The sequence below is a fragment of the Apus apus genome, chromosome 14 (assembly GCF_020740795.1).
Source record: "Apus apus isolate bApuApu2 chromosome 14, bApuApu2.pri.cur, whole genome shotgun sequence".
NCBI lineage: Eukaryota > Metazoa > Chordata > Aves > Apodiformes > Apodidae > Apus > Apus apus.
The window spans coordinates 4,957,310-4,972,145 of NC_067295.1; the positions used below are offsets into that span (position 1 = coordinate 4,957,310).

Here is a 14,836-nt window from a genome sequence, read left to right on the forward strand (position 1 = left end):
TACCCAGCTATGGGGATTTAGCTTGGAGTTGCCAGGCACCCACACCCTAGAAAATAAGTAACCATGAAAGAGTTCCACATTACCTGTCTGACTGATGGGTAATGGAGGGAATGTCAAACTTCACCCCCCAGGGAAGATCCTTCACGGTCCCAGGTAGACCCTTTCTGACCTCATCTTTATTCAGATCCAGATGCTGACTTACCTCCAGAGAAGGGCTGATGTGGGGCTGCAGGAAGAGGGAAGAATGAGATCCTCAGCTGATTTTTCTCACTGTAAAGCCCCACCTCTAGCCCTGGCTCCCAGTCTGTGGTCACAAAGACACCCTTGATACCTCATGTTTTTTTCTATAGTTCTGGCCACCTGCTATTTGCTCTTTTGTGAATGGCACCCAGAGTAGTTTCATCTCTCATATAACATGACTAGCATTAAGTTTATTATTTTAGGTGAAACCAAACTCTTCAGCCCATTCATTCTGGGCAACCATAATAAACAAGAGACCTGCTGCTTGGGCTCCCTGCTGAACACTGGCAATTTCCTGGCAGCCCCTTTCTGTCTCAAAACACACACATGCTTTCCAAAGGCAAAAGAGCCAGCAGTGTCTTTCCCTTCTTGCAGAAAAGACCTGAAGACCTCAGTAATTGTGCCATAAGCAAGTAGAGGTCTCCAGAATGTTTGGCCATCTAACCTTTGCTTTTCTGTGTGCCACCAAGGCAGTTATCTCTCTCAAGGCTAACACAACAGCAACTAGGAGGATGAACATGCTGGCTCGTGCACAACCCTGCCTGGGTCCTTTTCTGTCTCTAAAAGCTTCATTAATTCTCTGAGTCAAAGGGAAGGAGAGCAGAGCTCTAGGGAGACAACACATTCATAAAACAAAGCTCTGTACAGCTCCTGACTAGCACCAGGACCCAGCCAGGCTTTGGGTGTATATGAGTCTATGGCCATGACACAAGATCATAGACAACCTGGATTCTCCATCAGAAGGGTCTGCTCTGCCTTACCCTGAGCATGCTGGACATCACTGAATGCAGCAGAAACAGGCGATTCAGTGTCCCCTCCTCCAACTCAGAGAGGTGCAGGTGGTGTAACCTTGCCAGTGTCTCTGGGACAGGAATATTCTGGGCTGGAGCAGAGATGGGAAGGAAAAGTTAAAAATCACTCCTAGATAAACAGCTGAGAACTGTGGACTCATTACATCCATGACAAGGACTTCTGGGTGGCTTGTTCACTTTGGCATCAGAAAACAAAGCTCAGGAATCATGACAGAGCAGGAGCAAAGTTCTGCTTTACCTGTTATCAGCATCTGCTGCTGCTGAATAATTTCTTCACAGAGCAGCATGTGCTGCTGCAGTTGCTGGATCACAAAATCCTTCTGGCACAACAAATTCTCCTTGTACAGTGTGTTTGCCTGCAGCTCTGTGTTGCCAAGCTCAAGCTCATGGGCTCTGCAGAGGAGCCTTAGCACCTCCTGCTGATCCTCACTGGTGATTTGTCTGGGGAGAAGCTCCTCCATCTGGGAAGCTTTCTTCTTGGCATTTGCTAAGTGCTGCTCCAGCTCTGTCTGAAAAAGATAGAGAGGGGTTGTCAAGGCAGTTTGGCTTCTTGGGATAACAAGGGCATGTGAACAAATCTGTGCTATGTCCTTCAAGCTGAGATTAAAATAACATCTACAAAAAGTATTTTGCTTATTCTATTAGCAGCCACCATGTTTCAGTCATGGCAGATAGATCCACAGGTGCACAGGCCTTGCCTAGAGGAACTCACAAACGTTAACATTAGGTAACAAAAAACAGGATTACCAAAAGACTGAACAACCAGTGAGTGAAAAAGCCCTAAAAGTGTCCCCAAAAAGGGAAATGGAAGAATGAGATCTCTTATGGGTGGCTGAACCCAAACAGTGGGCTTGTGATTTTCCCTTGTCCTAAAAAACACAAGGGACAGAGGCAGGATGTTCCCATGCTGCTTCCTGCAGCAGCCCCAGGTATTTAGGAGCCCAGCTGTGGTACAGGTTCCACACTGCTCTTGTGGTGCTGGCCCAAAGCCACAAGCACCTCTCTGACTTCTGCTGCTGCCATCCTGCCCCTCAAGCACCCACTAGGCAGAGGTCAGACTTGCCACTGTAAGGACACCTTCACCTCCTCACCTTCAGGGCCACCGTCCTGCGCTGTTCTGCCAGCAGCAGGTCGATCTCTTCTCTTGCTATTGTAACTTCATGAGGTTCAGGTGAATCTATGATCTCTGCTTCTCTGTCTTCCTCCTCTGCATGTTCATCTTTTTCCTCCTTTGCTGGCTTGTCATACTTGAATGCACCCTGAGCCTTCTCTCGTTCCCAGCTGCCAGCACAAAAGGAAGGAACTTCTTAGGACACAGTGTCATAACTCAGTGATGCCCTACATTGTATCTGTCCAGCTCCTTCTTGTGTGGCAGCAGTGGAGCTAATTAGTCCAGGCTACTCTGTAGCTGGACAGACCATGCCAAAGAGCACAATTAGTTTCCTCCCATTTGGAAACGTGTAAGACTGGCCTCCTGTGTGATCTTTCCATGGCACGGGGAACAGTGCCTTTCCCCATTCTCATCACAAATTGTTCACAGTTCACAGGTACTCGTTGAAGACCTTTAATGTCCTGAAGACTGTTTTAACTACACAAATTACCCAAATCTTAAGAGACTACAACATTTACAGAGGCATTAAGAGGGTGACTAGCAACGATGAGAGAGAACTGACACTTATTTAGAGTTTATCCAGAAGAAAGGGATAAGGCAGATTTCTCTGACGTGAAATTATGACCAGATGCAGTACATATGGATGGAAAACACAAACACAAGAGGACTGGAACGTGCAACGACCAACAATCTCAGACTGTGCTGCCATCCAGTTTTTCCATTAAAACATGAGTCCAGAATAAGGTCCAAATAGAGGTGAAGAATCTGCTATTTAAGCTTTGAGTCCTGAGCTTAAGCTTGATGATAGAGGTAGCAGGTTGCCTTACTGAGCTACATCAGGCAATTGCACTGCAGTGCAGCACAGTGTGCAGGCTGCAGTCTCCTTACAAGCACCAGGAGGGATTAGGGATGTGCTTCTCAACAGCAGAAAGCACCCGTTGCAAATATAGCACCTTAATCTAAGGCTCAGAGTCGCATGGATTTAAGCTACCCTAAATCCCTGGGTACCTTTTACAGACCACCACCCTGTCAAGTTTCTCCTCAGCACATAGGTAGATCTCAAATCTACACTTGATCTTTCTGCATGAACAATTAAATACTCTCTTTAATAGCATCCTTTGGTCATTTTTGTTGGGGGGTGTGTGTGTGTGTGTGATAACGAGATATTAATATTTCTCATGGGGCGTTTGGAGGTCCATGTATAAATTGTGCTCAGAGCTAAGGAGCTACTCACTCTGTGATTGTCAGGAGGTGCCTGCAGGTATCCATGTGCAGATCAATGTTGGTGTTTTCCAGCTCCATCAGGCTGCGGCGCATCTCCATTTGCTCCCTGAAAGCCCCCATCAGCTGCGCCCGCAAGGCCTTCATTACTTGGCCACTGGGTGCCTCAGAGCCTTGGTGCCTCTCTGCTGCAGGAGAAGACTTTTCTGAGCTGACAATAGGCCATGAAAACTTCTGCCAAACCCCCCAAAACTACTCTGGGACCAAGCCACTCAGTCCACATGTTACAAAGTCTGTGTTTGTAGGACTCTGCTTCATTCTCTGGTCTCTTGAAGTTAATCACGTGGTGAAGAAATCTATCTTTATGACTGTATTATTAGCAATAAATAGGTCTCATTGTACTGCTTTTGTCAGTATCAGGAGGATACTGCATTGCAGGCACATCTCTTCCCCCTTTCCACCCACCAAAAAGAAAAAAGTATCAGTTTTCTGTGCTTGTTATCTAGAAATGACCTTGTGTGTTGGTAACAAAGACCTGTTCTACCTCATGTTTTATCTGTCAGAGAACTTGATTATTTTTATTTCATTCCTTTCCAGATTCAACAACAAAAGGAACAATCCCCAGGACAGAACAATCAATGTTTTAAAAGCTTTGCCTGCCCCCTCTCCCTATTTTATTTATTTTTAATTGGGTACAGTGAACCATACAACAGGGCTCAGTGTCCTGATGTGGCCATAGAGCCTGTGGTGACACAGGCTACAGACTCAGGACACCTCTCTGTAGGAGTCAGGACTTTCCACAGCAAATGCCACCATTTGATGTCAAAACTCTTTTCAAGGGCAGGTTTGCAAAATTTAACACATTTTAATGTTGGGGAAGATGCTGAGAAGGTTGTGTTGGCCAGCATCATACAGCTCACCAGAGACAGGCTCACATAGAAGAACAACTTCACGCCCCCTGCCTGCCTCCTCTGCCCATCAGACTGTGTTCTCCTCTCTGGTTCCCTACAAGCATTGTTGAGCTGCCCCTGCTATGTCTACATGGAGGCCCAACCAAGTGCTACCACAATATGTCCACACAGCTCCTCTCCCAGCTCCCTTCCCTGCAGTTACCCCAGAACAGTTCTTGTTCCTGGCTCTACCTTGCAGATCCCCGAGGTCAGAGCTGACTGCACTTTTCTTCTCCTGGTTTTTGATCCTCTCCTTCAGATACTCTATCTCCCTGCTGAGGTCCGTGATGATGCTGGTGTACTGGTCGATGTGGCAGGAGACGTTCTGCAGGTTACATTTTACCTGGTGAGCCAGAACATGTGAGCATTTGTCCCAGGGTTCATTACTAGTACAACAGCTGCAAACAAAGCTATGCTTTCAGTTAGAGGGGCATCAAATTCTGTGATGAGGAAGAATTTTTCCTTATGAGTGGGGAAACTGTAGATTAGTGGTTTTCCCTAATTCTGAGAAATTACCAAAAGGTAACAGAGAAAAGCCAGGGGACCTTGTGGCCTCAAGGAGAACAGGGAACAAAGAGTGAAAACCCTGTTGAAGGTCAGTGTTCAGCTTCCTTCACCCAAGCCTCTCCATTTTATTCCTCATTTCTACAGCCACTCACTTCCTCTTCCAGGCCCAGCAACCCCACCGGGACGTTCCCCATATGTTGTCCTCCAGTAGCCATCTTCCAACCACCATTCTTTATGTTCTGCAGCCAGGTCTACACCAGGCACATCATCATCTGCCTTCCCATTATTCTGCTCCCTTGTTTTGACCCTCACATTCTTCTTCTCATCCACAACCCACACAGCTTGCTTTCCCCTGTTCCTTTCATCCACTTCTCTTCTATCACTCCCACTGAGCTGTACCATCCTGCACTGCCCCCTCCTGAAGTTTGTTCTCCCTTCATCCACTACATCTTCTATTTCCACTTTGCAAGCTTTTCATTTGCAACCTCCACCTCCTTCTGGGCTGTTCACTCATTTACCTGCGTCTTGATGTTTTTTGCTCGATGAGCATAGATCAAGGTCATTCGAGATTCTTCAAAGGAGGTGCTGGCTGGGCTGATGTGTGCAATCATAACAGTCCTGCTGTTGCCTCCTAATGAGTCCTACAGGGATGCAACATTGATGTGGTTAGTATGGACAAGACAGAGGCTTGCTGCTCTGTGGTAACCACCATGGTTGCATATGCTGGTGATTCATTGAGATTCTGGTGGGCAATCCCAATTAGGAGTGAAGGAAGTCCTGGAAAAAGACTGCTCACTAGGCCCTCTCTCCATCAACAGCAAAATCAATAAGTAATTAACTTTCTACGTAAGAAGAACTGCCAGAAAATCAGTTTCCACAAATGCACTGGCAGCTTCTTGATGCTGCTCACAGCAGAAACCTGCCTCTTTTTCTATCTCTCCTCCCCACTATCTTCTAGAAAACATCTGTCATGCAGTGGTAGCTCAGAACCAAGACTTGAGGTAAGGTTCAGAAATGAGGTTGTAAAGTATCCATAAAATAACCAGTGTAGCAAAGAGCAGGTCTGTAACCTCTCCGATTTCCTACGGGAGAGACAACTCATGACAGCACATAGTCACCCTCTGTATTTCTTCCTCCCATCCCAATAACATCCAAATTTCCTGGCCAGTTTCAGCCAAATGTTACAGATGGGATGAAACATTCAAAGGTAGTGAGTTAATTTAGAAAATCACTGGTCACCTGCAATCTTAGAGACACACACAACCCAAATCTGTAGGATTTCCTTAACCCTACAGGAGGTCCTTTTTTAACCCCAGCAACCACAAGACAACATGCATGTTACAGAGACAGCACTGTCCAAGTCAAGCCCTGATTGCAGTGCAAAGCTCATGCAAGATCCTGAGGAGCATTCCAGGGTGGATAAAGAGAATCTTGGAGGACCAGCTCTCAAGTCCTGTCAGATTAGGGCAGTGACACCAGCACCAGACTCGCCAAGCTCTTGCCGCCCCACGGTGCACGGTACCTTCAGCAGGCGGGTGAGTTTGCTGTCTCTAAAATTGACAAACTGGGCCCTGCTCCCTCCCTTCTCGCTGAGGGCATTGATGCAGTTGCCCAGAGCCAGCAGTGAGCGGTTGATGTGGGCTCCTTCCTTCATCCTCTTGCCCTGGTTCCGAGTCTGTTGGGAGGGAGGGTGGACAGACAGACAAAGCACGCACTTCAGAACAGTGGGGCTGCACCTGGAGAGCCGTGTGCTACCACCAGGGTCAAGGTTTGGATGTCAAAGTAATGCCTCCTGCAAAACCAACCTGAAAGTGCAGGGTTAAACCCCACCCTGAGGCACAGGGGTACTGGTAGGAGTACATTTCTAGAAAAGATGACCCACCTCTTACCTCTCGGCTCTTAAAAGACAGCTATTCATTATCATCTAAAGATTATTTCAGAAATTAAGGTGCATAACTACATTACACCAGAATGCCTGGTCTCAGTAGAAGTATTTGGTATGTAAAATCTCTCTCCCACAAATCACCTCTGAGTTTCAGTATTTCCTTCTCCCCATCAGAGCCAGCTGCCTTATTTTCCACCCACCAACATTCCTCTGTTCCACTGGTACCAGCTTTCTCTCCAACAGCCCAGCCAATCCCTGCCTAACAGACCTCAGCTTCTCTATAGATGTGAAATTTGCTGCTGCTTTTCCAAACCTGAGAAAAGGCTGCACCCAAAAGCTGCTTTTTTCCACTTACATTAGTTGGCCTAATAAAGGATATTACCAATATCATCAAACTTTGCCTTTATTTTGTGACCATCTCAAGTACAAACTACTGCTCTAAAGCAACAGAGAAACCCCCAGTGCTGGTTTCCTCAAGGATGAGGACAGGCATGCAGACCCTGCCCAGCAGGCCAAGGAATCCAGCCTAGTGTCACCCAAAAGCTGCTGAGCTCCAGCCCTACCTGGGCTGCCCTCTCTGATCCTGCCAAGTCGACCATGAAGAGCTTTCCCATCCGCACCTCCTCGCCCGCCGCCTTCCTCCGGCTTCTCTGTGTCACCGTCACCTGCAGCACCGCGTGAGAGCGGGAGGACGTCTGGTTGGCAGGGGTGGGTTCCTGGGTGCGTTGCTTGTTTCCTTTCATCAACAGCTGCATGATCTGCACGGTGCAGAAAAGCAGGCAGAGATGAACAGCTCTGCCTGAGCCTTATCGTGGCCTTCCCTGCAGACTGAGCCCCTCACCCAGGGCATGAACTCTGGGCCTGCTCATCCTGGCAGAGGTTTTGCTGTTGATTTTTCCCAGATCTCCCCCTTCAACTTATGACCTTGGAAGGGGAGAAGGGTTTCAGGTTGTTTTCCTGGAAGGCCTGTTTATCTCATATGCAAGGCAGTGTAGCTCAAGGGAGCTTCATTATCTCTTCTCCCCCTCCAAGTGGTTTGTTGACACGTGTGTACACAAATCAAAACACTTTTGTCTTTCCAGGAAAGCAGCATGCACCCTGGGGTGGCAGAGCTAGCAGGACTTAGCAGGAGTTAGCTGGGGATTTTAGCCTGGTTTCTACCACTCACATGGTTCCATGATCAGCCCTTTCCATCCAAGTAATCACATTAATCCAGTTCCACCAAGGTCCTACTACAAAAGGTCCTTGCCCAAGTGAGGCACCAGCAATAGGAAAGTGTCAAGAAATTTTAAAGCACTGATGCATGGAAGCACAAACCCCCTCTCAACAACCCCCCTCATAGCCCAAGGTACCTCCTCAGCATTTGTAGTGGAGACTTCTGTAATTCCTGCTATCTGGATGCTGCCTCTGGGGTCCTCTCTCAGGTCTAAGAACCCTGAGGATGGGTTCAGGAGGTCACGGATCACTTCATTATAGATCTGAGGGTAAGAAATGAGGGGTTGGTGTGAGACTAGCAGTGGGTCCTTAGATCTGCAAAGAGAGTTGAGTTGATCCTGTATTCTTTGGAGAGGAAGGGAAGAATGGAACACCCAAGCTGTGGAGCCCAAGGGGAGTGCCACACACTGGACAGACTTGGATACCCCACTTCCAGGGGTTTGCTGAATTCCCACAGAACCTGGATCCAGGGCAACACAAGACACTTCACCTCCAGGTAGGACATGGAGACTCTGTAATCCATCTCTTCAGTGGTAGCTTCAAGGGCCTCAAAGAGGTCTTCAAGACTGCGGATGTAAATGCCTGGCTCACGGTCCGTCCCCAGCATCGTGTAGGTTTTTCCTGCTCCTGTGAAAGATGCAAAGAAGGGCAGCAAGGACCAACTTCCATGTGAGCAAGTTTTCACAACAAATAAAGCCTGGTTTCTTGCTGATTTCTGTCCTTCCTCCCCTAAACCTCCTCCAGTTACTCTGGTTTCTCACCCCACAGTGACACTGCTGCAGAAAAGATGTGGCATGTGCCACCCAAAATGGGTAGGAAGAGGACTCAGAGGTGGGCAGATAAGTAGGTTAACTGTCCACCTAGGTGTTCAGAGCTAGGGCAGAAACATATTTGCACCTAGTCTGTAGTCTATAGGTGCTTTCTACAGCTGTATCTATTCTCCTGAGATCAATCTCCAACGTTGCACAGATGCCCTCATCTTTTTAATGGAAATATTTGTCTCCACAGAATTCCACCCCAATTAAGTGACTACTTAAACAGGGCAGCTTTGCTGTTATGTTAGCATTGAAGGAAGATCCTTAGTTCCTGATGATAATCATATTTTAATGCTTCAGTCTCATCTTCACAGTAAGCACCTAATTTGCATTAGAGTTCATTTCTGGTTTGAACAGCTACATTTTATTCATCTGGAGCAGTACAGCCAGAGGGATGACTTTACCTGTTGGACCGTATGCAAAAATGGTTGCATTGTAGCCAGAAATAACTCCTCCTATCAGGCTTTTGGTCGTGGACACATATACTTCCTCCTAATTCAGTCAAAAAAAGCATAAATTTATGGTCAGGCAGAACAGCTGTCCAAACAATCTATACTTAATTACATTCCCTGTCATTTTCTCACAACATTTTACAAACTTCCTGGGCTTTGGAACAATTCGTGAACCATTTGAATTTTGATACATCATCAAAATGAGCAGAAAAGCACAGAGGTTTATTGAATTTTCTAAAGGCAGGCAAGATGCAGGAGCTTACTAAAATAAATGTCCCTAAATTTGATTATTTTCTTGGACTCAGAACATGGAATGCTCTGGTTTTAATTTGTGTCTGCTAAAGAAGGGAGTATATTCTCTCCTGGACATTATCCTTTTTTTGAGAAGTGCCACTGGGCCTCCAGAAATGTCTTGAGTAGCATGAGAGGGTGCTGCACTGAACTTTCATGTGAACAGAGATGACTGAATTGCTTGTGAGGGTGATCACAAAATGCAGGTGCTGATGAAATCCTCATACTGCACCTTATATCTGTCTGCAAAACTCAGCTCAGAAAGGGCACTAGAGCTGTCTCATGAGACGGTCATACAACAGGGACACAGGGAAGAAGTGTGTGAGCAATAGAGCTGAGCAGTGTGACCATGATCTCATCCACCAGAGACCTCAGGAGACAAAGCTCTTCATCCCTGCTGAGGTGTGCTGCACCTGGGGGAGAGAGGCAGGCTGAATACTGCTCCTCTCCCCCTTCTGTGACAAAGGAAAATCCTCACAGTCCTCTCACCTTCGGTACTATCACCTTTTATATGGGTGACCTGTGGCCTCGGGGATGCACAGTCTACTCACCTGCCAAGAATGTTGATCTAAGCAGGGAAAACAATTCTAATATTAAGCCTTTTACCTGGGTTGCTCTGTGGTCAAAAACCATGTCAAACACAAATGTTTTTTCTCGGGATCTGTTGGCTCGCAAGATGTCATCTGGATCTTCACTCGGGTCCATTAGGACCACCCTCTGTTATAAAAGAAAGTCAGAAGAAGAACCGTTAGGCCTGGGTTTGGTTAACAGCCTGTTGGGGTTTCTTACAGCACCATCACGTCTTGGCCAAAGGAGCATTGCACTGCAGCTTTGAGTGGAGGAAACACCATGTAGAGACCCACAAGCTTTGTTTGGTAACTGAGGCCACAGCTGCTGTAATTTGGAGAAGTAGTAACTGCTGCAAAAAGGCTTTGAAGGTCCTTTGTGCAGTGAAACAGTCACTGGCATTGGGTAATAGTAGTGGTTGCAGGGACATGACACCCAGCCAACCCCCATGCAGGCAGGAGGGGGACAGGACCTCTTGCCTCAATTTTCAGCCAAGACTCAGAGCCGTTATGTTTCTCAGGTGCAAATGTGTCCAAGGTCATCTTCCAAAGACTTTTCTGCAAAAGGATGGAAGGAAATATGTGCATTGCTCAAGGACATGCCATTTCTGGCTTTTATCAAGGAAAAAACAAAGGTGGGAGAGGAGCAGCAGGTTACAGAACTGGTTCTGTTTCTTTTCAGTCACTTAGGATCTATTTTAGTACCTCATTATCACAGTGTACAGTTTCTGTGGAGAATGGTATTCTTTCTCCTCCACTGAAACAGCTCAAAAGGAGATGCTCAAGCCTCAAGGGAAGGGCCAGAGAACCCTGTGTCTCCTCCTCTAGAGCAGCTTTCACTCTCTTTCAGGTAAACAGATCGTTACATAAGCAATTAGAGCACAGATTAACCACCATTTGACCTACAGAATAACTGCACTAGTGTGCCAGGCATGGGAGACAAGGGTCTAGGACAATTGCCCATGGGTGGTCAGGAACGTCAAGACTTTGTTTTTTCTTTTTCATTTCTTGCTAAATTCCAAGTCTTTGACAAGTATCTCTAATTTTGATCTGCAATATTTCAATTACCAGAATGACTTTTTAAACAAGTTTTCACTGGTCCAGCTCAGGCCTTAAAACCTGAAGCAACACAAGAGCAAACTCCAAGAAGAACTCCTGGTTTATCCTTGGTGGCAGCATTTGCCTGCAAAAGATGGGCTGACATGGAATCACGTGCACATGCAAGTGTGGCAGCCAAGAGCAGAGCTTGGAGAATGAGGTCAGCATGTTTCTTTTAGAAATTCTGTCTGTAACATTTTCTGGCCCCCGTTACCAAGTCCTTGTAGCATTCAAATTTTGCTTGCAGCATATCCATGCATCCAAGAGTCCTTCTCTTCCAGCCTGGAGCTAACACGTCTAACCAGCAGTATTCTAAAAGCATAAATCTTCTGCTATTGCACGGAAGCATTAACAACATAACAAGACACTAACAGAATCAATTTTGTCTTAGGATTAGTAAGCAGAGAGATGCAGCTCTAAATCAGTTAGGCTAGGAGCAAAAATAGCAGGGAACATGATGTAAATGAAAATACACCAAGAAATCTAAGTACTTCAACTGCCCAGTCAATTAATTTGCTTTCATAATTACAGTTATTTGCATTATTAAGAGAAATTCATTCTCATAGAGAGAAGTTACTCAGACTAATGTCATGCACATTTCCTTCCCAGATTTCCATTAAAGAAAACAGATCTCAGGGTAGATGATGCAAGTCTGAATAAGCTGGACAAAAATAAAGCTGATAACCTTGTGAGGTTAACAACTGCTTTAAAGAGAGAAAAGAAAAAAAAGAGGGATGTTTCACCAGTAAGCACCTAGTAAAGATGAACAAAAATTGTGTTTGTAAGATAATCCATAAAGAGAAAAAGATAATACATAAAGAAGAAAGAGGTTTGTGCTCTCTTTGCTTCTGAGGACTGCTATCATTTGACTATTGCACAGAGACAGAAGACAAGATATATTACAGAATTAGTGTGCATTCAGAAAGGGTTCAGAGTTCTGATGAAGCAAGATAAAAGGTAATGGGATTTACATTGGTAAATAACAAGGACACTGTAAAAATATGCAAATAGATTTAGTGATGTAGAAAACTTATGTGGGGACTTCCTGCAATCCCTGCCTCTTAAAGAAGAGGAACAAGAGGTAAAAGATGCAGCAGTGGAGATAAGAATTGCCCTTTGCATGGGAAGCTGCATCCCTGCAAGGCCGGGAGTTTTGCAGGATTTGGAAGCAAGTGTTTGCACACAAACCAGAGGAGCCAGAGCCCTGTAGTGGCCCATGTGGTGCCCAGCAGGCTCCCCTGACCTCAGGACTCTCCTGCAGCCCAGGCACAAGCCCCCAGCTTACCTGCTCTCCCACTCTGCGGGCAGCAAGGGCAGCTCCCTCCTCCTCTTCTGCTGCGCTGATGGGACGGATGCGAAGGGCCACCTGCACACACAGCACACACAGCCTGGCTGAGCTCGGGCCACCCAGACTTACCTGCACCAGGGCTCAGCTCTGTGCAAGCACCAGCAATATCTACCGCTTCTCACTGCATCTCTTCTGCTGATCAACTTAAAACCTTAAGCTTAGGGCCTGGAGAGTTTCAGGAAGTTTAAAAAGTTTAAACCAGTTATTCTCCCATGATTTGCAATTTTATCTCGACAAATTCTTCCTCCCTCTTCCCCCATTTCTGTCTCTAACACAGCAAGACTCCAACTGATTGACAGAGAAGGCAGCAGAATTAACTCAGCCATGTCATTGATGCTGCCAGCAGGAACTTTCTGAGATCTGGGACCATGGTACCAACAGCCATAAAGCTGAGCATGCTTACAGATTCCCCTGGTGTTCCCAAAACACTGATTAAAGTTATCCATGACAAAGAATGGGAATTGCATTTCACTAAGTACCCATTTCGTTTAATCCCAGGTAGCAATCATTATGAGCTTGTTCAACCAGATCAGAGCAAGTTAGCTCTGATCTGTGCAGGTCCCGCGGGGTTTCTTGGAAGCTGGAATTCACTGCAGGACTGGAGTGATTATAAAGCAGCAATTAACTGCCAGTGCCTTGTGCCACAACTCAATCAGTCAGGAACACCAGACTCCATTTTGAAACACAGGCGATCATTTGACTCGAAGATTTCAAAGACACAGGCTGTGCTTGTCACTATTCATAATGCACAAGAGCACACTGTTTAAGCCTGTCTTAATCTATAGGTGAAGCAACAGGGAAAGTGTGGTGTCATGGATCAGTTGTGGGATGATTAACTAGGCCCCCTGAAGCTGGGGTCCTGCTCTGGCCCTGCCTCACTGCAGCTGCAGACAAGCTGCACTGTCCCAGATGCCAAACCTGTGTGCCTGATGGAGGGACTCCAGAGAATATCACCAACTCTAAACCCCACCTCAAAGTTGCCCTTGTCATCTCAGCTAATAACAGAGATTTGAAAAATTCTATTTTCACCTTTCCTTAGCTGTTTTCCCTTCCATAAAACACAGCAGCATCCCCTTAGCAGCTCCTGACAGGAGAGCTGATGCTGATGAAACACTGCATAATGCACATAAATGATGCCCCATCAGGAAGGTGTGCAGTTATTGGAACAGACTTGTTCTGTGGCCCCACCAGTCACAAGCAACTAGTTTCTATAGGAACCAGATTTATTTCCACAATAACAAATCGAGCTACCTGTCAATTTAACAAGGGTCTCATGAACAGCTCCCAATCTCAAGCACTGTAGAAGACATTTTTCAGTAGTTCCAGCAGCAGCAAAGTAACATTTTGTTCACTGTGAATATCTCAGGAGACCTTGGCTTTGGATAGGTTTTAATATTCGCAAGAATGCAACAATGAACTTAACTTCATCATCTTCCTAAACATGTCTGAGTTACACTCTTATGAGCATCTCCTTCCCAGGGGCTGAACTCATCTTAGAAGCATTTGAAAATATTACCTTGCACACCATAACCCCAAATCCTGCAGGAGGAGTGGGGAATAATGCAAGTCTTTCTTGGACAGCCTTAACCTCTGGACTTGTCTAGTAATCTCTGTATTTGGTAGCCCTGGCCACTGAGGGTAAGAAAACAAATGTAAATAAGCAACATGTGGAAACAGGTCACACCAAGTACTAAGGCTTTTTCTTGCATTAGAGAGGAATGCAAGGTATTCTAGATATTGACTTTAATTTAAGCAATTCCACTTTGAGCAGGGATTTCTGTGTCTGCCTCAGTCATGTTTCAGCACCATGTGAGGGCAGTGCTTCAGCTGAACAAAGAGCCACAGGGCTGAAGGCTGAAAACTTGGGAAAGGATTATGGTTCAAAGCACTCCTCTAACTCTGATCAACACAGAGCAGTGCTGGAGCAATGGTGCAGACTCAGAGAGGACTATAATCCCAGCTGCTCATAGCTGCTTTTTATGAATCCATCACTCACACAGATCCCCAAGAGATAGGAAACACTGAAAATGGCTGTTCAAGGAGGGCTAACCACCACAACCTGCCAGGTTACCTAGCTACACCTCCCCTGCTATACATTTTTTTTCCCTCTGCAATGATTTTTGTACCCAGCTTTTGCTTTAAGTAACAGAGCTTTGCAAAAAAGAGAGCAAATCTCAGTGTTTGCCTCTGGCTTTGCCACAGAGCCTAGGAACAGCAGGACAGCTGGGGAACATGACAAGAAGGATGCTGGGGCCCAGCTGCTCCTCCCTACCCCATGTCCTCCCCTAAGCAGGCAGACTCACCGTGAGCTGCTGCTCCTTCATG

General features: G+C 46.2%; 1 protein-coding gene across 1 annotated transcript; it reads right to left on the minus strand.

The window, feature by feature from the left end:
- Positions 1-812: 812 nt before the first annotated feature.
- LOC127390626 (kinesin-like protein KIF19) lies at positions 813-14,836 on the minus strand. The gene is made up of 15 exons (XM_051632452.1): positions 14,815-14,836; positions 12,449-12,529; positions 10,106-10,216; positions 9,161-9,248; positions 8,432-8,568; positions 8,079-8,204; positions 7,290-7,484; positions 6,364-6,516; positions 5,360-5,482; positions 4,527-4,677; positions 3,398-3,590; positions 2,144-2,333; positions 1,291-1,561; positions 1,002-1,123; positions 813-848 (listed from the first exon to the last, which is right to left on the minus strand). The coding sequence occupies exons 1-15, from the start codon at positions 14,833-14,835 to the stop codon at positions 813-815; spliced, it is 1,998 nt and encodes a 665-aa protein (XP_051488412.1). The 5' UTR covers position 14,836.

What these genes read in the sequence shown, in the direction of transcription:
- LOC127390626 (XM_051632452.1), bottom strand. Translation starts at nt 14,835, where the DNA reads ATGAAGGAGCAGCAGCTCACG. An exon ending in AACTCACCCGCCTGCTGAAG is followed by an intron (nt 5,483 to 6,363) that starts GTACCGTGCACC and finishes GCATCCCTGTAG; the next exon opens with GACTCATTAGGAGGCAACAG. An exon ending in GCAGGACGGTGGCCCTGAAG is followed by an intron (nt 1,562 to 2,143) that starts GTGAGGAGGTGA and finishes TATCTTTTTCAG; the next exon opens with ACAGAGCTGGAGCAGCACTT.